The following is a 27,230-nucleotide window of genomic DNA, read 5'->3' as shown; positions in this document are numbered from 1 at the left end:
CAATTAATATAATACAGCATTGAATTGTTGTTATTAAATACATCAGAATGGGTCCTGTTTAATTTGTTTGTATATTTCTAAGCAAAAATGACATCAGATATCATACATTTTTACCATGATTTACAGAAGACACCCACTAAAATGTCATTCAGTGTAACAATCTTGTCAGGCATATTTACAACAAAAATCTATTTATGCCATATTAAAGACTAATTACTTCTACTCCAAATGCTAATTGCTTGTAATTTTACATTTTTAAACTTTGCCACTATCCTAGGTTTTGCCCATTTGTCAACAAGATTTTTTTACTAATTTAAAATGCAATAAAATTTAGTATGCTCACTTATATCATATATATTTTAATACGTACAGGTCAGAATAAGTATGTTGTTTTAATTTTACATAAATATAAGTGTTACACTGAATGACAATGGAACATTATTTCACCCACATTTTGACATTTTATTCTCCCCAAACTTATTTGAAACCTTAAAAGTAGATGTTTTACTTGCATTTAATGTGCTTTCTATGTATATAAAATAACTTTTGTAAATTTCTGTTGATGCGGACATCTAAATGTCTTTGACCCATATGAATATACAGTATAAAATATACAATGTACAGTATATATATATATAAATGTATCACACTGCAGAAGTAAACTTGCAAATGTCGTTAGAGTAGTTTATGTTGACATACTGGGAATTCATGGATCTTGAGCAATTGAGAATTTGTTAGTGAAGTTCAATTGAGCAGCTCTAGGTGGCGCTGTGACTCTGTGGGCAACTTCCTGAATAATGCCAAGAAAAACTAAAGCATGGCTACTGGTAATACTGATGGCAACAGGTATGTGGAGCTTTCTTCATTCAAAATACAATAATGATGATGTGTGAGCAATGTATTGTCACTTTTATTAAGTTTTAAATTATATTATACACTTTCTCTTTACTAATTGTTTCATGAGACTATATTGCATGTTCAATTCAGTGAGTGTGGTTATTATTTTAGGAATAAATACAGTTGTTTTGCTTTTTAAATCCAGTTTTCAGTCTGATCAAATACTGATTTTAGAAGGACTATTTTAGATAGTCCACTTTAGACATTCTTCTAACTATAAGTAACTTTGCAACTACGTTAACTAGCAGTCATTAGAGTGTTAGTAGACTGTCTGCATAACACTTTATTTTGATGCTCCCCAATAGACATTCTACTGAATGTAACTTATTCATTCATGCGTGACGACGCGAACGTGCAAAGACTAAGTCAAACGGCCTTTACAAAAAAAAAAAGGTAAAACAGTGATGTCGGATGATTTTGAAGTTGAAGGAGAAAATGAGTTTTTCACCTTACCGAGTTTACCACCTCACCTTTCCAACGTGATTACGTAATGCGTGGAGCATTCGCAGAGCAGTGCAAGACGAGCATTTGTGGTTAAAAAGTATATACATTTTATTTTTTTAGAAAATGAGTGATGGTTTCGCTAGATAAGACTCTTATTCCTCGTCTGGGGATGATCATGTAGAGCTCTTTGAAGCTGCACTGAAACTGACATTTGGACCTTCAACCTGTTGAACCCCAGTGAAGTCCACTATATGGAGAAAAATCCTGGAATGTTTTCCTCAAAATATGTCAAAAGTGGACTATCGAAATAAATTTGATTTTGCTTTCAGTTCATTTGTCACTCTGGAAGGTCAAGTTGACTCCAGTATTTCAACTCTGTGTTCTTTATTAACATGTAGTAGGTCATCCAGGTATGCAGTGCATGAGTACATAGCGCATGCTGCAAAAAGTAGAATTGCAACATGCGATTCCAAACGTACCACATGTCCTTAAAAGATACAAAAAAAGGGAAAACAACGGTCAAGCACGTTCTCGCTCCCCCTCCTGTCGCCATGCCAAACCGTCTCATTATGGCATTGTGAAGAGGACATAGAAAAGCTGTAGAAATCAAACCCAATTAATTCCGCTTGCTTCCCTTATTATTTGCACCATAGAACATGTTCCTCTAATCAGAGAGTTAACTACATCCCAAGTTCCAGATCCCTGCACAGCGTGAGGACCGAAAAAAAAAACACACAATCAATTCATTATTATCAGACTCTCACCCGAGCGAGGAAAATAAAGCACAAGCACTATACATTTAGCTGTGAATCACACGGTCAGTGTTGCAGTTGTGGTGGACGAGCTCTTCTGAACAGTTTTAAGAGTATATTTTTCGGCGCTATACCTGAGGAAGACAGAAGTTTTTTCACAAAAGCCAATGCCAAATTTTAGAGAGTAGGGTGCAAAAGTGATTTTCCTACTCAGTATTTTTGTCTTATTTTCCAGTACAAATATCTAAACATTCTTAAATTAAGATACATAATCTAACATCATGGCGGTGCATTTTTCATGGATGATTACCTCATGTTTTCTCGTCAAAATGTAAAAGTCTAATTTTAGCATTTTTACCCATTCTGGAGATGCAGGTCAGATAAATAAAGTTGTTTCATTTTAGTCACCTGTCACTTGTTGTTAACTAATGCTCAATTTCCTTTAATTAAACCAGCCAGCAGCATCCATGTAGAAATCCCTAAACTGACAACATTGTCAAAATGAGCACCGGTCGGCGTCTTGACCTCTGACCTCTTCTCTGGCCTTTACTTCACATTTGTCTGCCGACACTCGTCACAGGTCATGTCATGTCATGGGACTCCTTGACAGCCAATTAAAGCACGTCACAACATCACATCACTCAGTTTATTTGCAAGATTCTTATATTTTTTAAAATTATAACTATTATTAACATTAACGTGATTTTCTTACATATTTTTATATCTAAAAAGTTCTTAAATCAAGTTACTTGAGAAGCAAAATGACTTCAGATATTAAGTCTTGTTTCATGAAAAAGTATAAAAATTAAAGGCACAATATGTAAGATATTTGGATTAAAGGTGCCCTAGAATTAAAAATTGAATTTACCTTGGCATAGTTGAATAACAAGATGTTCAGTACATGGAAATGACATACAGTGAGTCTCAAACTCCATTGTTTCCTCCTTCTTATGTAAATCTCATTTGTTTAAAAGACCTCCAGAAAGAACAGGCGAATCTCAACATAACACCGACTGTTACGTAACAGTCGGGATCATTAATATGTACGACCCCAATATTTGCATATGCCAGCTCATGTTCAAGCATTAGACAAGGGCAGCCAGTATTAACGTCTGGATCTGTGCACAGCTGAATCATCAGACTAGGTAAGCAAGCAAGAACAATAGCGAAAAATGGCAGATGGAGCGATAATAACTGACATGATCCATGATATTTTTAGTGATATTTGTAAATTGTCTTTCTAAATGTTTTGTTAGCATGTTGCTAATGTACTGTTAAATGTGTTTAAAGTTACCATCGTTAATTACTGTATTCACGGAGACAAGAGAGCCGTCGCTTTTTCATTTTTAAACACTTGCAGTCTGTATAATTCATAAACACAATCTTCATTCTTTATAAATCTCTCCAGCCGTGTGTAATGTTAGCTTTAGCCACGGAGCACTATCAAACTCATTCAGAATCAAATGTAAACATCTAAATAAATACTATACTCACATGATCTGACACATGCATGTAGTATGCATGACGGACATCTTGTAAAGATCCATTTGAAGGTTATATTAGCTGTGTGAACTTTGTTTATGCACTGTATTATAGTCGAGAGCTCGGGGGGCAGGGAGCGAAAGATTTAAAGGGGCCGCAGCCTGAATCGTTGCATAGTTAATGATGCCCCAAAATAGGCAGTTAAAAAAATTTATTTAAAAAAATCTATGGGGTATTTTGAGCTGAAACTTCACAGACACATTCAGGGGACACCTTAGACTTATATTACATCTTGTAAAAACTGGTTCTAGGGCACTTTTAAAATATACAAAAAATACTAGAACAATGTTATATATTTTGTTGACTTGTGGACTTACATTATCCTAAATGTTTCCAATCATGTTCAACACAGCTCAACACAGTAAGTCTTATTGTTTTCTTGATTTACCACGAGTACCATGTTTTACCATGTCTAATATCGATCTAGATTATTGCATTGTGCAACAAATGTCTCATAGCAGCCGCCAAGTGAACGCAGAGTAGCATTATAACAATTTTCAACACACACAAATGTATCTAATATGATAAACAGCGCTGTGTTACCCCACATACGCTTGACCGGAAGAAGCGGAAGCGGCGACTGTGGCATAATAAAAGTCCCGCTGCTCTCGAGCCTTGTATCGCACTCGTCTCTCATTAGCAATTGCTTCAGCGCCTCGTTCCGCTCCAACCGCACTCGATTCTGCTCTGCTTCATGCTAAAATAATGTTAATAATCTCATCCATGAACATGATTTCTGCCCGAGTCCCATCCCGATTCTTTTCCACCGGCTGTAGACATGAAGACAACTCCTCACATGATTCCGCGAATTCAAGGCATCATCAAGCTACACCTTTGTTTTGAATAAGCGACCTCTAGTGGTGAAAATATACATAGTGTGCCTTTAAGTGAGTTTAAGCTTAAAACAAAAACTAACATCTGCCAATGGGGTCAGAAAAATAAACTTGTTTTCAGTTTGAGTTAAGATTATTTTTCTGACCTCGCTGGCAGATATTTGTTCTTATTTTAAGCTTAAACTCAATTCATTTTGATGATTTTTTTTTTTTTTCAGAAAACAAAACTTAATATCTTGAGTCATTTTGCTTCTCAAGTAAATGTATGTCTAGTTTAGTTGTCACAATGAGTGAGAAAGGTTGATATGGAGCAGATTAATCTCCAACCTCTGGGGAATCACCCATTTTAAGGCAAAAACACAGTTTTTTTTGATACATCTGTCAATTTTGAGATTTTCATAAAGTGTTTTTTTTTTTCAGACTAAGTGGAAAGAAAACATCCAAAATACACTTTTAAGTGTATCTTTTATAGCACTTTATCTATTTGCATCTGTAGATTTCAATTACAGTACATATCTTTAAAGGCCGTTTTCTTCAAAATGCCAACTAATTTTGAAATACTGTTGGGTAAACTGGTAGTGGGCGGGATCAAACCGACCAAAAAACAAAACAAAACAGATATTCCACCATGGAACACACATTCTCAAAGTGGAAATATCTGCAAACATATTATGGTATTTTTATGCTTTAGTACAGTAAAAAAACAATTAAGCACCTTTAAAGGATAGTTCACCCAAAAATGAAAATTTTATGTTTATCTGCTTACCCCCAGGCATCAAGATGTAGGTGACTTTGTTTCTTCAGTAGAACACAAATTATGATTTTTAACTCCGACCGTTGCGGTCTGTCAGCCGAATAATGCGTGTAAATGGGAACTCCATCTATAAGAGTAAAAAAAACACAACAGACAAATCCAAATTAAACTCTGCGGCTCGTGACGACACATGTCTTATGAGTAGTAGGATAATCATATTCATCCACACCATCACAAAGAGCCAAAGCAAATGCATGCATTTTGTAGAAGATCAATGTTCTTCTACAAAATGCATGCAGTTTTGTTTTTTAACCACTAGAGGGACAAAAGTTACATACCTTTAATATCTCAAGCCATTTTTCTTCTAAAGTAAATATATCTTGATTTAATGAATTTTAGCTATTTGTACCGGAAAACAAGTCAAAAATACTGGAAGAGAATTTTTTTTTATTTTTTTATATATATATATATATATATATATATATATATATATATATATATTTTTTTTTTTTTTTTTTTTTTTTTTTTTTTTTTTTTAAGATTTTATTTATTTATTTCTTTTTTTGCGGTGTAACTAACATTGGCATGTGCTCACTACATAATTCACACAGTTATATTTTACTATTATTCTATCCTTCAAAATAGGATGTTTGAGAGGAAATGGATAACAAGATGGCAGTACATTTGTAATTAGAAAATGCATTAATACTATGCTTCAAACTCTTGTCATGTTATGTCATTTGATTTAAGAGGACTGTATGTTTGTGTGTGTGTTTTGTGTCAGTGAAGCATGGAAACCAGCAGCGGGACGTGGGGCAATTAGGAGCGGTCGTAGGTGCGGAGAGCCGCCCCCCCTCGCTCTGTCCCCTGTGGAGGGCTGATGGACGGCCGGCTCATCTTCTTAACAGGCTGGCTTGGTGCCGTTAACCTGCAAGGGCAGGCGAGGACAGGTCACTACACCCACAACCTAGTCAGGGCCACTGAACACGCTCACTAATGAGGGGAAAACTCTTTCAGTCACTAGTTGAGCTACAGTGTCTTATGTGTGTGTGAATAAAAATGGTCAAATAATCAATCAAATGTCCAGAAATACTGCTCAGTAATATGATTTATCAAATGAGCATTGCATTATATTTTACATTCACCTATTTTTATGCGCATTTTGGAACATTGCATTAAAAAAAATGCTTGATGCAAACGCCAAAATGTGCAAAAATTCTAAAAATGAGCATAAAAAATGAGGTATGTGCTCAAATGAGGTGGATAATTTTTTATCCGATAAGAAGACATGCACATAAGCTACGATGGAAACACATTTAGACTTGGATGTGATTGGATAACTGGACTAACCAGTGGACCAATCGCATCACAGCATCTCAAATGTTGGTTTGGTCATTTTAAAATGCCTGAAAGTCTGTCATCAGAATGATATGGTTTAATTCCCTCCAGAAGCGTCTCACATGATTGTGTTCCCAAACACCAGCATCCGAACGGCAAGATCACATGACAGTGTTTACTGTGTTTCGTCCGAGTCGCAAGTTTTTTTTGATGTAGAAAAAAAGAGCCACAGTTTCCAGATTCCAGAAACTTCCTTTTTTTACAGATATTTTTTCAGCAATTTCATTTATTTATAAAAATGCAATCTCATACGTGTTTGATATTTGCTTTTCTTTTAGTTTCAGTTCATTGTAACCAAATTACGTTGCATTTGAGCATGTGATTTACAATTTTATGTGAGCAATGATATAATATTTGATTTATCATTTTAAAAATTGTTAGGATATATTAAATATTTTTGAACAAAACCAGTTAATTTACACATGACCAAATGTAGTACTTTTTTAGGTTAACTAACAAAAAAATTCACAGCGTAGTATGTTTAGATCTACATTTAATTGTAATTAAATTACGTTTTGAATGAACTTCCTGTCAGCGTATATTCTCTGGAATTATAAAAGTTAACCAGTCATGCATTTTTATCATTCATCTTTATTCCAGTTGTTAGTGCAAAAAAAAAAGATCTCCAAAAAAAAAAAATAATAATCTAAAGACATGTTCAATCACGTCCAAATATCCCACCCCACAAAAACACCATAACAAACATAATGACAGTTAATATTCATGTCGTACAATGATAAAGCTGCAACAATTGTGACAAAATCCACTCGTCTAAGTGTACAGATCTTTAAAGAAAACACTATCTTCTTTGGCTTCATCGTAGTTCACATAAACCGTGCTTTTATAAGAACTCTATTGTATTAATGAGACTCTTCTTCAATGCACACCTATAAAATAAACAATATGTCAAACATACTGTAAAATGAATTATATTTATTTTGCATCAAGCTTTTGTTTTGTACCATTTGCATCAACATTTTAGTTCACACAGTGCATAAAATGGATCATGATATGTATTTTTTTCTCTTTGCATAGTTACAGTGTCCACAAAGTATTAAAATGATAGTTAGTTTTATGCCATCAACTTCTAAGAGAAGTGAAAAGGATTATGATAAGACACAGCTTGTTTTTCAGAGTTGTTTGATCGATTCACTGGACATGGTGTGCACATTTAAATGACGTGCATACAGTTCTGACACCTGGCTGGGACGCCCATTAGTTCAGAGCAGAGGGGCAATCGATAATCTCAAACAATGAAGAGTCCCGCTGGGGAGCCGCTCATTCCGCGTCCTCACACACACCTGCTATGACAGCAACACAATCCGCTAATGACCTCACAAAGTTTCTGAGAAATCAGTGCTTAGACAGTATGTCAAACTGTAAAGTGGTTCTTGAAGGTACTTTTTCCCTTGCTTATAAATTGTCTACACTTCTTTTTCATCGTTTGTGTTCTGTGGCTTTTGATCAACTGGTGTTTTAGTGATTTTTAGTCGTCATTTTCACTAGATCTAACTTGTTTTTGTCAAATGATTTGCTGTAAAGGTGTGCATGGCTATGTTTATTAAACATAAATGACAATTGCATTGATTTTTACTTATCTAATGCGATTACATTTGTTTTCAGTGTGACTTCTGTCCAGAAAACTATCCGAAAGCATTGCAAATGCCTCTGCTAAGCAGTTTTGCTTTCATACGTTCGCTGTCATACTTACTTTCTTTTCAGGCCATGTTCTCTCAACACTGCTTAAAGTGGATAGTGCCAAAGCCGTTGATATCTGGACCAAATTACAATTCAATATGTTTCTATGGATGTGTGTTTTGCTATAGTAAGCTATGACACTTTGATTTAAATAATGGAGATATTTTCAATTTCATAAAACTAACATCTTTAAGACATCATATTATGTAAAGTGAAAATCAACTGTCAAGTACCAAGGTCATATTTCAACCCAAAAACAAAAGAAGAAAACTGAAATTAAAATGATTAGAAATTATTTAGAAAGCTAATGTAAAAAAGAATGATGTATTATTTACATTTATTTTATTTAAATGATTTTTTTAATATTATATATACAGTAAGTGCTGTCAAACCGATTAATCGCATCTAACATAAAAGTTTGTAAATATATAATGTCTGTTTGGTTACGGAAGAGGATTAGGGCCAAGCAATAATAAAAAAATAAAACCATCTCAAGATTAAAGTTGTTAAATTTCAAGAAAAAACTCGTTAAATTTCGAGAAAAAAGTCGAGATAAAATGTTGAGAATAAAGTCATTAAATTACGAGAAAAAACCTGTTAAATTTCAAGAAAAAGTCGAGATAAAATGTTGAGAATAAAGTCGTTAAATTACGCGAACAAATTTGTTAAATTACGAGAAAAAAGTCGTTAAATTACGAGAACAAATTTGTTAAATTACAAGAAAAAAGTCATTAAATTATGAGAACAAATTCGTAATTTAACGAATTTGTTCTCATAATTGAACGACTTTTTTCTCATAATTTAATGACTTTATTCTCAACATTTTATCTCGACTTTTTTCTCGAAATTTAATGACATTTTTCTCATAATTTAACAAATTTGTTCTCGTAATTTAACAACTTTTTTCTCATAATTTAATGACTTTATTCTCAACATTTTATCTCGACTTTTTTCTCGAAATTTAACGACATTTTTCTCAGAATTTAACGAATTTGTTCTCGTAATTTATCAACTTTTTTCTCATATTTTAATGACTTTATTCTCAACATTTTATCTCGACTTTTTTCTCGAAATTTAACTACATTTTTTCTCATAATTTAACGAATTTGTTCTCGTAATTTAACGACTTATTTCTCATAATTTAACAAGTTTATTCTCAACATTTTATCACGACTTTTTTCTCGAAATTTAACGAGTTTTTTTCGTAATTTAACAAGTTTATTCTCAACATTTTATCACGACTTTTTTCTCGAAATGAACGAGTTTTTTCTCGTAATTTAACAAGTTTATTCTCAACATTTTATGTCGACTTTTTTCTCGAAATTAACGAGTTTTTTCGCGAAATTTAACAACTTTAATCTCGAGATGGTTTTGTTTTTTTATTATTGCTTGGCCCTAATCCTCTTCCGTAGTTTGTGCATCTATATATATATATATATATATATATATATATATATATATATACACACACACACACACACACACACACACACACACATATACATACAAACACACATATATATTTATAAACTTTTTTGTTAGATTCAATTAATCATGATTATTCGATTTGACAGCACAATTAGGGAAAAATACATAATAAAATAAGCCTAAATTTTCACTGTGCAAATTATAATTTCTTATTAGGTTCTCTTGTTTTGGGGGTGAAATAAAGCTCAAACTTTCTTCATGAAATTCACCCTTTGAGATATTCATTGCTTGAAACAGACCCCACAGACACTGAAACGTTAAACCTCAGACTCGTTTTATATGATTATATGATCGTGTCGAATGGCAAAGAGGATTGTGGCACTGTTGAACTATATGCTAGTGATTTAGAAACGGTCTTCACACCATGGCTTGATAATGCAACTACACATATAAAGAACAATTCAATAAAAGACATTATGTTCCTAGGTTTCAGTTAATTTGACTGAAGTCATTAAGAGTCACTCCTTTTAAATCAAAGTCAAGTGATTTCTTCTAATCCACCCTCATGTCTACATGGTAGGATATGAATTTAACCTCTGAACAGGCATTGAGGTATCAGTTGTCCTGAGCTGCAGTTAGCCAACGTGCCAAACTTGCTTTTGCGAGTCCTTAACCTGGCCCAATGATGAGCAGAGAAGCTTGGCACCGGCTGAAACCCAAAATCCTAAGGAGATCAACATCTGCTGGTAAGAATTAAGAAACGCCTTACTGTAGATTCTACAATCCCAAACTGTCCTGTGATATGTTGCAAAAATTTCAAATCCAACATGCCAAGCAGGTTTGACCATCGACGTAACTCCGGGTATCGTATGTTATGAAGATATCCTCAAATGATGAGGTCCTTAAAATTGTTTAGTTTTATTTTCCAGACAATTCAAAGATGATATGAAACGAGTACAAGAGATCTTCATGTTTCCAGGTTGCTTCAATGGCATTTGGAGGAACCCTATTCCTAATGGATGCAGGTCATTTTTAAAAATGCATCCAATGAGATCCCAATGAAATATTGTAACATTTTCCCGTTACATGGGTTGCCAGGTTTTGTCCATGGACTGAATGTGCTCCTTGGCCTTCATCCTCAAAAGCTGCAATGCTAGAGCTGCGGTCTACGTCTTCCAATGGGTATTTATCATTAAATGCTGGGGGACACTGGTAAGGAGGAGGTGGCATTGGTTGCATTCCCTGTACCATGCCTGGAGAAGAGTTCAGAAAGCCAGGGTGACCCGTATAGGCAGGCTGGAGGCTTTGGCTTGGTCCCATGAAGCCCGGGATGCTGTGCATAGGAGTGGCACTGGAGAGCGGGGAGGACAACCAGGGGTCCAGGGGTAGAGAATTAGTCATGGGCCCCACGTTGGGCGCCATAGTCGGTCGGTTGAAGGACAGCATGGGAGAGTCGTGGAGCTTCATGCTGCCCGTGTCTATTTTTTCTTGTCGCCGCCATTTTGCACGCCGGTTCTGGAACCACACCTATATGATGGGACAAAGTCAAGAACTGTTTAGACTATAGGCATCAAACCCTGGCACAGAAACTGTTTTTGACTCGTCTGTCCGCAGAAGTCTAAGGCTCTGTTTACAGCGTTTTGGTCGATTGGATTACAAGTGGACAAGGGAGACATATACCCGTTTGCACCTGGTATTTTAATCTGTCTCTTTTGTCCACTTTTAACCACTTCTGTCCTGATTTCTTAGAGGGGAGGGTCTATGGGCAGGTAAATGCATGTTTTTTTCAGATCTTTTGATCTAATGGACAAAATAAGCTCATGCAATTTACATATGAACATGACCGGAGACAGAGAGCATCAGCTTTCGTTTCTGCTCTGACAGGTGCAAGACCAGCCGAAAGCTGTGTGTCTGTGTTAGAAATCAAGAATGGTGAGAGAACATTGTGCTTGGTACGTTTTTTGTCTTCAAACCAAACTTGGGTCTTCAGCCGACAAAGTTTAAAATCCCGCCTGGCTAGCATGCTTCAAATAATGTTTATGCATTAAATCAGTAGGTGGAGAGTAGGCAGCATTTATACTTCAAAAGCAATACGGTCGAATGCTTAAAACATTTTAGACCCTGTTTACACCTGTATTTAGCGTCATCCACTTGTGATCCAATCGACCAAAATGCATCTAGGTGGAAACCCTTAATACCTCGTAGACTTATATTGCAAATGCATTACTGAAAATATGTGTGTTTCCCAACTTTGCACAGTACAAGATGCTAATAGGGATTAAAAGTGAAGAAAATGGCAGAAAATGAAGATGAACCAGGAGAGACAGAAATGTGGAAAAATTCTTGGGATGTTGTTCATTAAATTGGATGAGAGCAGAATGAAAATGAAAAGCTAAGATCCTGCAACTTATAGTGAACGTGATTTCAAGCATATCCCTGCATCAACATCTTTGTCGATCCTGGAACAGCATTCCAATCAACCAGTCAGATTTGATGGAAAAGTTTACATTTAATGTCAAGTTTAGGCTTACAACCAGGGTCAGGTGCTTCTACATCAGTGTTATTCACCAATCATTTCCTTCTGATTTTAGGGATAAGTTATGGTTATGCTTTTGGACAGGAATGTCAAAATCTGTTGATCCAGGAACATGTCTAACATGGCAAAGTCATGGAGATCAAAAAATATCTATTAAATAAATCTATTAAGTAAAAGTGTTACAATATTTTATTGATGGATAAAACAGAGCATGATGGAAAATGCACAAGACATCAGTCATGAAAAGACATTTGCAATACCATTTTACTACTGTAATTAGACTTTAATTTTTTCTATTCATTGGTTTGTGAAAAGTTCCAGTGCACATTATTCCAAATTATTCCATTATTCCAAATTATTCCAAGTTCCAGTGCACATTATTCCAAAGATATTCCAAAGATACAACCTGTAAATAAGCCATTCTATGGCTTATTTAAAGGTTGTATCTTTGGAATAATGTGCACTGATGTATAAGATCGATTATATGTCTTGAAAAGTAAATAGGATCTCATGTTAACTTTTTATTGTTTTATGTAACCCTGAATATTCCTCATCTTCAGTTTTAGTAACTGACACAGCAATTAAGATAATCCTCTAATTATTTAACAGGACTGTCAATATAACAAAGCTTCGTCTTTTGTTTTCTACAAGATTCTCTTCATTGAATCAATAAACAACCTCACCCTGTAATGCCCTATCAAACTAAGTCCATTACAGATAACCCCAAAGTCAAGGTTGTAATGAAATTACAATTACATTGATCACTACGCCTCTACAGTCTATCTAATAGCATTAAGTGTCCCAGCTTGTATGGTCCAAAGCTTACCTGAACTCGAACTTCTGGGAGGTTGACTTTCATCGCCAGCTCTTCTCGACTGTACACATCCGGGTAGTGGGACTTCTCAAAGGCGCGCTCGAGCTCGTGCAGCTGATAGGTCGTGAAGGTGGTTCTGTTGCGTCTGTGTTTCTTTTTAGGTTGATCCTCATCGGGAGCATCCGGGGAACGGCTGTCACTCTCCACATTGCTCCGTGGATCTCCCAAATCTGTGTCACACTTCTCCGTGGAGAAAAGCCCAGTATCTGCAGCACAGAACAGATAGACGGACTGCTCTTTATTTCTCAGGTACTCTTGTAAAGTCCATTAAAGAATTAGTGTGTTGCTAATGGGTTTTAATGTGTTTTTATGTGGTTGCTAGGGCATCCTGAGTGGTTGTTAAGGCATTGTCAGTGTGTCCTGGGTGGTTGCTAGGGCATTTCTACATAGTTGATAGGGTTTTCTGGGTGTTACTACAGCATTGCTAGGTGGTTGTTTGGGTGTTTTGGGTGGTTGCTAAGAAATTGCTAGAGTTTTCTGGGTAGTTATTACATTTCTAGGACGTTGCTAAGGTGTTCTGGATGGTTACCAGGGACGTTGCTAAGAAGTTGCTAGGGTTTTCTGAGTGGCTACTACAGCATTACTGGGTGGTTGTTAGGGTTTTTTGGGTGGTTGCTAAGAAATTTGTAGAGTTTTCTGGGTAGTTGTTACGTTATTTCTAGAATGTTGCTAAAGTGTTCTGGATGGTTGCTAGGGTGTTGCTAAGAAGTTGCTAGGATTTTCTGGGTAGTACTACAGCATTGCTAGGTGGCTGTTAGGGTGTTTGGTGGTTGCTAAGAAATTGCTAGAGTTTTCTGGGTAGTCATGGAATTTCTAGGATGTTGCTAAGGTGTTCTGGATGGTTGCTAGGGTGTTGCTAATACGTTGCTAGGGTTTTCTGGGTGTTACTACAGCATTGCTAGGTGGCTGTTTGGGTGTTTTGGGTGGTTGCTAAGAAATTGCTAGAGCTTTCTGGGTAGTTATTACATTTCTAGGACGTTGCTAAGGTGTTCTGGATGGTTACCATGGGTGTTGCTAGGAAGTTGCTAGGGTTTTCTGAGTGGCTATTACAGCATTACTGGGTGGTTGTTAGGGTTTTTTGGGTGGTTGCTAAGAAATTTGTAGAGTTTTCTGGGTAGTTGTTACGTTATTTCTATAATGTTGCTGAAGTGTTCTGGATGGTTGCTAGGGTGTTGCTAAAAAGTTGCTAGGGTTTTCTGAGTGGCTACTACAGCATTGCTGGGTGGTTAGTTTGGGTGTTTTGGGTGGTTCCTAAGAAATTGCTAGTTTTCTGGGTAGATGTTATGGAATTTCTAGGATGTTGCTAAGGTGTTCTGTATGGTTGTTAGGGCGTTGCTAAGAAGTTGCTTGGGTTTTCTGTGTGGCTACTGTAACATTGCTAGGTAGTTCTTATGGTGTTTTGGGTGGTTGCTAAGAAACTGCTAGAGTTTTCTGGGTAGTTTCTTAAAATGTATGGATGTTGCTAAGGTGTTCTGGATGGTTGCTAGGGTGTTGATAATACGTTGCTAGGGTTTTCTGGGTGTTACTACAACATTGCTAGGTGGTTGTTAGGGTGTTTTGGGTGGTTGCTAAGAAAAGAGTTTTCTGGGTAGTTATTACATTTCTAGGACGTTGCTAAGGTGTTCTGGATGGTTACCAGGGGCGTTGCTAAGAAGTTGCTAGGGTTTTTGAGTGGCTACTACAGCTTTGCTAAGTGGTTGCAACTGTCTTTTGGGTGGTTGCTAAAGCATTGCTAAGTGCTTGAATTTTCTGTGTAGTTGCTACAGAATTGTTGTTGCTAGTCCATTCTGGCTGGTTGCTAGGGTGCTGCAAAGAAGTTTCCAGTTTTTTCTGGGTTATTGCTATAGATTGATAAAAAAAAAAAAAAAAAACTTTCTAGAGTGTTTTGAGTGGTTGCTACTCGGTTTTGTCTGGTTGCTTAGGTGTTTCTAAGAAGTTGTTAGGGTTTTCTGGGTGATTGCTATGGCATTGCATAAAAGCCAAAAAGTTTTTATGGTGTTCTAAATGGTTGCTAGGTTACTGCTAGGATATTTGTTAGGGTGTTCTGGGTGGTTGCTAGGCTGCTAATAAGTTGCTAGAGTTTTCTGGGTGGTTGCTACAGCGTTTCTAGGATGTTATGAGTGGTTGCTATTTGGGATGCTATGGTGTTCTAGGGGGTTGCTAGAGTGTTGCTAATAAGTTGCTAGAATTTTCTGGGTGATTACTACAGCTTTGCTAAGACGTTTCCAGGGTGTTCTGAGTGGTTGTTAGGGCATTGCAAAGTTGCTAGGTTTTTCTGGGTGGTTACTACAGCATTGCAAAGTGGTTGATTGAGTGTTTTGGGTGGTTGCTAGGGCGTTGCAAGGAAATTTATGGAGTTTTATGAGTGGTTGCTACAGCATTGCTAGGAAGTTTCTAGGATGCTATGAGTGGTTGCTATGGGGTTGCTAGGGTGTTCTAGGTGGTTTCTAATGTGCTGCTAGGTAATTGCAAGGGTGTTTAAGGTGGTTGCTAGGGCAGTGCTGAGAATGTTTTGGGTTGTTTCTGGGGTGTTTCTTGGTGGCCGCTAAGGTGTTCTAGGTGGTTGCTAAGAAGTTGCTTGAGAGTTCTAGAGGGTGGCTAGGGTGTTGCTAAGAAATTTCTGTAATGTTCTTGTCTCTGATGAGGCTCAGGTCTCTCCTTCAATATAAGCCTGTGGGATATTTTCCAACTGTTTTATTGTCCAACAGGTAAAAATGATGCATCTGATCACTTATAAAGTAACAGCACACCTCTCCTCAACAATAGGATCATTCATGTCTGTTGCACAAATGGCATAGGATGAGGAACATACATTGCCTTAACAAGCACCATTAATAATGCAAGAACAAAGCTATTTTTATGTTCTTTAAAAATTGGTACAGTGATGGAGTCAGATGTTAACCTTTCGATTTTATGAATGCCTATAAAATAAGAGATTTGGAAGTTCCATCACTTCTGTCATGGTAAGTAAGTCTTCCCTGTAATCCAAGCACGCAGATGTCACCGGTTAAACCTGTAGACCTCATGTGGCCAAGACTGCTAATCCAACCGTTAAGAGGTTCACTCAGTACCGCAGCGTTTTGACCAAGAGGGACCAACCGGCCTGACAACAGCAGAGATTTTCATTTCGCAGAAACAGCTAAGAGCAAACCGAGCCACATGTTGAGGTGGGGCAGATCCAGATTGAATCTAATTAAGTTCGGCAGGATTAGAGTCAGATCATTAGTTCAATGTTCGCCTGCGGCAGCACAAGTGTTAAACGTTGTGCTGTACACAACATTCATGCACTGTACACCAGTTGCAGTGGTAATGATTATGAGGTTTAATTAGAATCGTTTTGTAACTTTTTTCATTATTTGATATTAAGCCTGTGAAATTTAAACACAACACCAGAGTAAAATGACAATATAGATTGGAAGATAATATGCATCCCTCTTCTTGGCGAGGAACTGAACCAGCCATATGGGTGCACATAGTTGTTTCACAAAATGCCACTTGACAACATTTTGACATCATTATTATTATTACTGTTAATCAGGCTTAGCACCTATGCAATGCTATGAAAATTCTACTGTGTTTTCACAAGAAATAAACCAGGAAAGAGGGATGTGGAATAATTAATGGAATATTATTTATTAAATCAGGTTGCAGAGTCCAATTGCATAAACAGCCACTATGTTAAGACCGTCTTAAGAACTAGTCTAACCAGCAGATAGTTAGGATTCTTACTTTTCTGATTCAAATTAGACCAATTTTTATGTATACTAAATTTTATGTTAGACCTTTTTATGTAACTGACTTTTAAAAGTTATAAGTTAGATTTAACTTGTAAGGAGTTTATGCAAACGACCACAGATTGCAACACTACTAACTGCTTACACTATTTACAGTGTTTGCTATTATTTATCTGTGCAAATGTAATTAGGCAAAATATTAAGACCAGAACAATTTATAACTGATTTTTATCAACATGTTTGACAATAATCCAAGTGGTCCGAAAATATTCCTCTTAATTTATTAACTAGTGGTGTTTTCCAAGTCATGCATCATTATTGCATGTTTTTAGGATATGAACAAACCTCCCTAAGCATTAAATTTTAGTGTGCACTTCACATGTCTTGTTATGGAGAGATGTGCTGTTACATTACTAAGTCATCAGATTTAAAACAGATGAAAAAAGCCAATAGACTTACATTGAAAAGTGACTGGAGCCTTGAAAAGTGACTTGATCACAGAGACTTGCAGGACTTTTTTCCATGCAAAACAGTAAGAACCCCCAGAACACTAGCTTTTTTATTCAGAAAATATTGTCTTCTTTATGCACACAAATGCAAACTCTTTTTCATAGCAGTAAAGTTAACAAATAACTAGAATTATGTGTTTTGAAATGTACAAGTTGTAATCCCAAAATCAGAACATTTTGCATCCAGCCACTCTTATTCTTAGAAAAAAAAAAGAAAAGAAAATTGAATTGAATTGGGGTTCTATATAGAAATCTAGGGTTCTTGACTCAATTTTAAAGAACTCTTTATGCCAAAAAGTTGTATATAAGGAGAAATGTCTTAAATGTTTGCATAATAACGGGTTATTTGAATTTGTTTACAAGCTGTTTTTAATTCATAAAAACTAAAATGTAATTAAAAATGAATTTAAAAAAAATAATTAATTAAAACTATATCCATAAAATGATCCCATAATGGGAATCCCTACAGTATATATGAAGAATCTATACAGAACCTAAGAGTGTGATATTTTTGTGCAACTACTTCTGATTCTGTCACTTTGCATAAAATGAGATGTAATTTAGTAAACCAATATATTCTCACCGTGATATGCTGACTGCTGTGAGCTGTCCGGAAGACTTTGCAGGTGACCGTAGGGGTCAGAGTTCACTTGCTTCTCCTGTTCTCCCAGGTCCGCTCCGTCCACTTTGTGTGTGTCAACAGGCCCGACCGGGTTGAGCAGAGGATCCTGGTCCTTACTGAAGCCCAGAATCACATCGATGCTGTGAACGCGGCCTCCCATGCCCGGGGCGCCACCTTTACCCAGGTCATGATAGTTGTCCGTTGAGAGGCAGCCATCATCCACCATGTTCATCATATCCAGTGACAAATGCATCCAATCTGCCCTTAAAGTAAGTCTCCTCGTGGAAACAGCATGCAAATAATGTCCAAAAGAGGATCAGGTTCCAGTTTGTGGTAGAGATTCTCTTTCAAAGATCTGTTGAAGAACAGCAGGGGTTAATAAGACTTTTAGTTAAGACGTGGTCAATGCATCGCTCAATAGTTTTTTGACAAAATCATGTGTTAAACTATTGTTATTAAAGGTCAGATTCTGTATTAAAAAATAGTAACATAACATATAATATATATGATAGATCGACAGGAAAAAATCACAAATGAGAAATCACAAATTCTCACTATTAACTAATTGCTTATTAGCATGCATAATATTAGGATATTGTCTGTTTATTAGCACATATTAATGCCTTATTCAGCATGACTATATTTTACATCCCTAATCCTACCTAATACCCAAACTTAAATGCTACTTTACTATCTAATAATAAGCATATTATACTGATGCAAAAGTCGTAGTTAATAGGTAATTGGATCCTAAACTAAAGTGTGACCGAGATCTCTTTAATATCTCAGTTGTTTCTCATAGTCTGCATGGAGAATTATCCTGTTTCATAGATGTTTCTTCTGAGCTTCTTTTATATTTACTACAAATAGAAAAATAATGCTTATAGTTATCCAAACCCAGTTATATTCCTGCATCTTTTGCATCTTTACATTGGACCAAAACTGGCGCATTAAATTTGTCATGTTAAACTTGATAAATCTGCAGCTCTGACTATTTATGCTTTACATGCCTTATTAGTTTTGATTAAAAGACGACTAAGGCGCTTTATTCTCCTGCACTGAATGTTAGTGAATGATTGATATACATAAAATATGACAAATACACATTGTGCATGAGATCAGTTGTCTTTATCTGTTCTTAACTGTCAGTATGATCCCTTTATTCCCATCCATCCCAACTTTATTAACAGTGAATCCTCATTTCAGACCTGTGTCGGCACATTCGTGTGTGTTTTTTTTTTTTTTTTCACAAGTTCTGCAAACTATAGGTTCTTTAATTATGTTTCAGCCTATGCAATGTAAATGTTCAATCAGTATTTAAAAGATTTAATAAAGTTATTCTTTGCCATCAACCGAAAGCATGTATCATGTGCTTTATATATACAAATACAAATTCAATCACATTTGTTTAGTTTCTGTGATGTAGTGATGTTACTTTTATTTTTTTATTTTAATTTTGAATCAGAAGTTTACAAAATAAAAGTCATTTAATAGAAGACTAAACTTCACACACTTTTTTCCATCAACATCTTGGTTAATCAGAATCATACAGGCCTGGTTGTCATCTTGTTAATGAGCTGCATTGGCAAGTTTTAGAATTTTGTAGAATTTTAGACATTTCTAAAAAGTTTGTGGGCAGTAATGCTATTTAATATGCAATATTTTATTTAGTTTCTACCTACTGTATATGCATATAGACTTTCAACCAGTGGATAATTAACTCGGATAAATCAGTGCAATCAACCAAGTACTGTATGTAGGATGTTAAAATGTATATGCTTTAAATATACAAATACAAGTAAATAATCAAGTCTTATTTGTCTAGTTTCACCTAATAATGATGCATTTTAAAAGTAAATTAAATCTAAATGAATCAAGGAAGCTTTAAAATCAGAAAAACGTACCTTTTTCTTCAACTTTATGGCTCATCAGAGTCACACAAGGTTGTTGCTTCCAAGCATCCCCGCAAAAGATAGACCACAACTTTTTACCCACAGTGCACCTTGTTAAGATGGTGACGTAAAATGTAAAATGACAGTTAACGACTCCCAAAAGTCCCAAAAGTGAGCGAAAATTCCGAAGCACTCAGATATATCCCATTCCCAGAGCATATGGAGGTCTTGATCTTTAGGATGAAGCCATGAAAACTGGCCTGACGTGCAGAGAGCCGGTGGCAAGAGGAAAAGACTTAAGAGGTTTAATAATGGGAATCCTTCCCCTTTAAGGATGATTGACAGTTGTTCTCTGCTGGGGTAATTGCACTAAACGCTGGCTGTGGTTTGGCCACAGAGGGAGGCCTGCGCTAATGAAGCACCGACAGAATGTCCTTTCAACACTCTTTTGTCTAAATGATAATGGTGACCTACTGAAAGTGTCCTTTAATCCCCAACTTAACAAAGACAACACACCATGTATTAAGATGTGTTTTTCTTGTGCAGCCAAATGCCTTCAGTGCTTCACAAAAATGGTCAACATAAACAGGCGTACATGGAGACAAAGTGTTGTACTGCTGACAACCCGAACAGGTCACTTTTTAAAACAATGCAGCAAGTCATTGTAGTTTTATTATTGCTATTTTGTTTGCTATGTGCATAACGTAGTGACAAACATATCTTATCAAATATAATGTAATTCAATGTGGCAATCAAACAAGTGTCCTTTTTGCAATCAAATCAAATGTGTATATATATATATATACGCACACACATAATCAAAAAGTGTCTTTCTTGCAATAAAGTTAAATTGTATTTAAAAAAAGCATTTTATATATATATATATATACACTTTCTTGCAATAAAATAAAAAATTTGTTTTAATATATATCATTTTATATGCAGTATACACACACAATTTTATATCTAAATTATTTTATTGCAATATATATAATCTTATATATTTATATATGCATTTTATTTGTTATCATCTAAAAGTGGCAAAAAATTATAATTGTATGTCAGTATATATATATATATATATATATATATATATATATATAATACACACACGTAATTCAAACAAGTGCCTTTCTTGCAATAAAATATATTTTTTAAAATATATATATATATACACACACACATACACACACACACAATTTTATAAATTATTTTATTGCAATATATATAATCTGTATATAATAAATATTGCAATAAATTAAATAAATAAATAAATTTTATATATATAAATATAATTTTATATATATAATATATTTATATTTATATTATTTATATTATATATTATTATATTATATATATTATAAATATATTTATATATGCATTTTACTTATTTAATGTGGCAAAAAATATATAATATATCTTTCTTGTAATAAAATTATATATATGTGTGTGTGTGTGTGTGTGTGTGTGTGTGTGTGTGTGTGTGTGTGTGTGTGTGTGTACATACACACTCACAATTTTATATATAAATTATTTTATTGCAATATATATATATATATATATTATATATTATACATTTTTATACATTTACATATGAATAAAAAAAACAAAAAATTATCATCTAAATGTGGCAAAAATTATATATATGAGCCAAATCATTATAACCAGTCACAGGTAAAATGAATATTATCGATCATCTCCTAACAAGGCTACATATTAAGGTCTGGATAGCAAAAAATCAGTTCTCGTAATTATCGTGTTGGATGCAGCAGAAATGGGTCTGAGCAATTTTCACAAGGGCCAAATTGTTATGGCAAGGTGACTGGGACAGAGTATCTCTGAAACAGCAAGGGTTGTGTGTTTCTCCTGGTCTCCTGGTGAGAATTTACCAACAGTGGTCCGGGGAGGGACATCGTTGCCATCGATGCACGAGGGCAACGAAGGCTGTCCCATCTGATCCGAGCCAACAGAAAGTCTATACTGTGGAACAAGTCACACAGAATTTTAATGGGAGGAATGTGTGCATTGCACTCTATGATGACCCCTATCCACCATCGAAAGCCCCTACAATGGGCAAACTGGATCTTGGAGCAACGGTCCAATGGTCCCACTGTGTACGTGTGCAGCGTTTACTCGGAAGTGATGCACCAGGGTCACTGTGGGACAACAACAACCCTGGGAACAGCCATTCATGTGGATGTAAATTTGACATGTGCCACTACCTCAACACTGTTGCAGACCAGGTTCATCCCTTCATGACAGTCCTTCATGACCCTTTCAAGGTGTTGCCCTGGCCTCCAAATTCCCCAGATCTCAGATGGCTTTACCTGGCCTTAATTACTCTAAATTGACCTCATGTAGCCCATTAGACTCAGAACTGACCTCATCAAACGATGCCACACTTTACCTTAAACAAACTGCTCAGACTCTTTTTTAATTGTTTTAAATGTGGCTTTCCCATGTCAATGGCGGCTTGTGCTAGTTCAGTACGAGAAAGTCTCGGCTGCAATGGTTTCTTTAAAGCCAGTTGACCAGGTTAATGCTCCTGAGACTGACTGGCACAGAGATCAACCCTCGTCTTAATGAGACTACAAAATCTTCTAGAGATTTTCCCCAGCCTTAATGAAATCTAACGATAAGTTTAAGAAGCCTTAGATGACCAATTAGGATCTCTAGAATGAAGGAAGTGATAATATTTTCCCTTGAATTATTAATACCTTCCCTTCATTAATTAATATCTGTGAGTATTTTCAGCAGGCTGGGACTCTTCATGGTGCAAAATGAATTTGACTGTATGTATATTGATTCTGAGTGTTTATATGAATATACCCACATGGAAGGCGACATTCTCAGGACCTTGCGCAACGTTCCCTAAAAGTTCTCTAAAGGTGACGAAAATTCTGAACCTTTACAAAACATTCGGGATGTTCCTAAAACATCCTCTTTTGGTAATAAAAGTGCTGCAGTTCAAGGTTCCTTATATTACTTTAGGAGGATGTTCCATTTTGGTTATTTTATGGTCAAAAAAAGAACGTTACAAAGAGGATATTTGGGACATTAACAGAACGTTGCCACACGGTCCTCCGTTGGTCATTTAATAACGTTCCCAATATGAGTTTAGGGGGACGTTCTGTTTTGGTTATTTTATGGTCATGCAAGAACGTTACAAAGGGGACATTTGGGAAGTTATCAGAACGTCCTATAGTAATAGTCCCATAAACATTCCCAGAACGTCCTGAATGTTCCCTGAAGGTCCACCAAATAACGTTCCCCAAACCTTAAAAGAACTCCACATTGTGATCGTCTCTGAACGCACTGGGAACGTTACTAGGTGACAGGTTACCCTGATTGAAATTTTACGTTCCCAGAACATTCTCAGAACGTCCACTGGTGTAAAGGACGTTGTCTAGTAACGTTCCCAGAACGTTTAGAGACGGTCACAATGTGGAGTTCTTTTAAGGTTTGGGGAACGTTATTTGGTGGACCTTCAGGGAACATTCAGGACGTTCTGGGAATGTTTAGGGGACTATTACTATAGGACGTTCTGATAACTTCCCAAATGTCCTCTTTGTAACGTTATGTATACGTCATGCATGTGCTGTTGTTTTTTGTCTTTTGTAAGATATTTAATAAAAAATATTTTTTGTTTGAACAGCTACTTTTATTAGTCAATTAAAGTTTTTTGACGAGGGCAGCAGGGACGTTCTGAGAACATTTCCAAATAAAATATGGTTCCCTAAACATTCAGAGAACGTCCTGAATGTTCTGTGAAGGTCCGCCAAATAACGTCCCCCAAACCTTAAAAGAACTCCACATTGTAACTGTCTCTGAACGTTCTGGGAACGTTACTAGACAACGTCCTTTACACCAGTGGGGACGTTCTGAGAATGTTCTGGGAATGTAAAATTTCTAGCGGGGTATGTTATTATATATGTGATTTTATTACAGATATAGCTGGCAGTGCATAATATAAAACCACACTGATGTATATTAAGGTAAGAATCACTAAATAATATAGGTAGATTTGATCAGAAATCATAAATTTCTGGTCAGAGTAAGTCGTCTCATGTTTTTATATACATGAACAATGAAAATTGTCATACAAAGAAATTATGAACACATGCAAAAACGAGAGAACCAACAAAATGATGATAATATAGTAAATTTATGCTTTTTCCTGTGAGCTTTTTGTTTTTCTATGCATTTTTTTGCATAGTAAATTAAAACCTGTAGCTGTAGTTTGCCTTTTTTGACAAATAATTTTGTCAGATAAATAATTTAGCCAAGTTTAGTGTTTCTTCCCTCATACTTAAATACATATTAAATATTTTCCTCATATTTTGATAGTTTAATCAAGCTTTTAGGGTCATTAAAAACGAATATCCCCTCTGGCCATCACCGCTACTGTACATTTAGATTGTGATTTGGGCATGTGCTTGCACAGGTTTTGTGATTGTGTGCAGGACGGTCAGTGATAACACACATTGACAGCGCCCACTTAATGGACCCTCAGCCTGTTGTCAGTTTGACCTCAGCTTAAAAAACAGGAGGCAAAAGACAAGAATGGTTTATTTCCGTTCCAGTGCTCGAGTCTAAACAAAAAACAGTCCGACTTCAAGTGATTGTGTCAGGAGTCAGTGTGATTTGTAGGGCCAAATAATTATCCAGACGAGCCAATTACAGACTGATAAACTGTAGGATTTTCTATCAAGCCCCAATAGGTCTCTTGGGGTGGGATTTTTCTTATAAAAGAGGCTTTTGGGCCATCTGGTCATCAGTGAAAGGCCCCTAATGCCAAACTACACATGAAGAAAAGGAAGTTACAGCATTTCAGCTGATAACAAATTGATTTGTTCATTCAATATTGTATTGTTTACATTTTTGCATGAGGCAGATGCTTTTATCCAAAGCAAGTAAAGGCTGTGATATAGGCTACCAAGCAAACATTGAAGGGTTAGTTCACCCAAAAATGAAAAATCTGTCATTAATTACTCACTTTCATGTCATTCCACACTTGTAAGACCTTCGTTCATCTTTGGAACACAAAAGAAGATATTTTTGATGAAATCTGATGGCCTGCATAGCCAACAAGATAATTAACACTTTCAGATGCCCAGAAAGCTACTAAAGACATATTTAAATCAGTTAATGTGACTACAGTGGTTCAACCTTAATGTTATTAAGCGACGAGAATATTTTTTGTGCGCCAAAAAAAAAAACCTTTATTCAAAGGTGCCCTAGAATTAAAAATTGAATTTACCTTGGCATAGTTGAATAACAAGAGTTCAGTACATGGAAATGACATACAGTGAGTCTCAAACTCCATTGTTTCCTCCTTCTTATATAAATCTCATTTGTTTGAAAGACATCCGAAGAACAAGCGAATCTCAACATAACACCGACTGTTACGTAACAGTCGGGATCATTAATATGTACGCCCCCAATATTTGCATATGCCAGCTCATGTTCAAGGCATTAGACAAGGGCAGCCAGTATTAACGTCTGGATCTGTGCACAGCTGAATCATCAGACTAGGTAAGCAAGCAAGAACAACAGCGAAAAATGGCAGTTGGAGCAATAATAACTGACATGATCCATGATATCATGATATTTTTAGTGATATTTGTAAATTGCCTTTCTAAATGTTTCGTTAGCATGTTGCTAATGTACTGTTAAATGTGGTTAAAGTTACCATCGTTTCTTACTGTATTCACGGAGACAAGAGCCGTCGCTATTTTCATTTTTAAACACTTGCAGTCTGTATAATTCATAAACAAATTCTTTATAAATCTCTCCAACAGTGTGTAATGTTAACTTTAGCCACGGAGCACTATCAAACTCATTCAGAATCAAATGTAAACATCCAAATAAATACTATACTCACATGATCCGACGCATGCATGCAGTATGCATGACGAACACTTTGTAAAGATCCATTTTGAGGATTATATTAGCTGTGTGAACTTTGTTTATCCACTGTTTAAGGCAAGCGCGAGCTCAGGGGGCGGAGAGCGCGAGCATTTAAAGGGGCCGCAGCCTGAATCGGCACATATTTAATGATGCCCCAAAATAGGCAGTTAAAAAAATTAATTTAAAAAAATCTATGGGGTATTTTGAGCTGAAACTTCACAGACACATTCAGGAGACACCTTAGACTTATATTACATCTTGTAAAAAAACGTTCGACAATATCTAGTGATGGGCGATTTCAAAACACTGCTTCATGAAGCTTCGAAGCTTTACGTATCTTTTGTTTTGAATCAGTGGTTCAGAGCGTGTATCAAACTGCCAAAGTCACATTGAAATTTTGAAATGTTTTGAAATGCTTATGACATAACGAAGCCTCGTTTACTGAAATCACGTAACTTTGCCAGATTGATACACGCTCGAACCACAAAGATTCGTAAAGCTTCATGAAGCAGTGTTTTGAAATCGCCCATTAGACTCAGAACTGACCTCATCAAACGAAGCCACACTCCACCTTAAACAAACTGCTCAGACTCTTTATTAATTGTTTTAAATGTGGCTTTCCCATGTCAATGGCGGCTTGTGCTAGTTCAGTACGAGAAAGTCTCGGCTGCAATGGTTTCTTTAAAGCCAGTTGACCAGGTTAATGCTCCTGAGACTGACTGGCACAGAGATCAACCCTCGTCTTAACGAGACTACAAAGTCTTCTAGAGATTTTATTTTTATATTTTCTTCTAGAAGAAAATATTTTTAAAATGATCCATGGTATGCATTTTTAAACTGCACATTTAATCGGTGTAATATTTACCAACTGAATTGTGTTTTGCATTAATTTGGCCTTTTCTTTCTTAATCACTTCTTACATTAGCACTTCTTTTGCTTCATTGCAAAACTGCTGTTTCCTTCAGGATATTCAAATGTAATTGACAATTCTGCGTTTCTATTTAATTTTCATTTAGTTGAAGTTTTGCATATGATTGAACTACATTTCTAATCGTCTTAGTAAACGTATAGAGTATATCTAATCTTCTCACACAATCATTATCAATTATCTGACCTGTGTTAATGAGGAGCCGCCTACAGGCGTTTGGACGTGACGCACGAGTCAGGCCTGTTAAATTTACCCTGTAGATAATCCAATCACATCCACAAACCTTAAATCAAATGATGGTGACCTATATGAACCTTGTAGTGATGGAGAGACCTTGAAGTTGTTTTCCATCACAGTGTTCTTACTGTTCTTATGCATTCTATAGTATTTACGTGGGGTTTTATATTTCCTGTTTTAGCCGAGAGGGCACGACCTTAAAGGAAGTGAGAACCTGTGGGGAAGCGCTCGCTTTAGTTAAT

At 35.9% G+C, this 27,230-nt stretch overlaps 1 protein-coding gene across 1 annotated transcript; it reads right to left on the bottom strand.

The window, feature by feature from the left end:
- Window positions 1-10,471: 10,471 nt before the first annotated feature.
- rx2 (retinal homeobox gene 2) lies at window positions 10,472-18,474 on the bottom strand. The gene is given in 4 exon segments (XM_048164936.1): window positions 10,472-10,888; window positions 10,890-11,273; window positions 13,109-13,362; window positions 17,983-18,474. Coding segments are annotated over 4 exon segments (990 nt in total). The 5' UTR covers window positions 18,275-18,474; the 3' UTR covers window positions 10,472-10,828.
- Between the last annotated feature and the right edge of the window lie 8,756 nt (window positions 18,475-27,230).

Source organism: Megalobrama amblycephala, linkage group LG17 (assembly GCF_018812025.1).
Source record: "Megalobrama amblycephala isolate DHTTF-2021 linkage group LG17, ASM1881202v1, whole genome shotgun sequence".
Taxonomy (NCBI): Eukaryota; Metazoa; Chordata; class Actinopteri; order Cypriniformes; family Xenocyprididae; genus Megalobrama; species Megalobrama amblycephala.
Note: the sequence above shows the minus strand (reverse complement) of the source record. Positions and strands in the feature narration are given on the sequence as shown.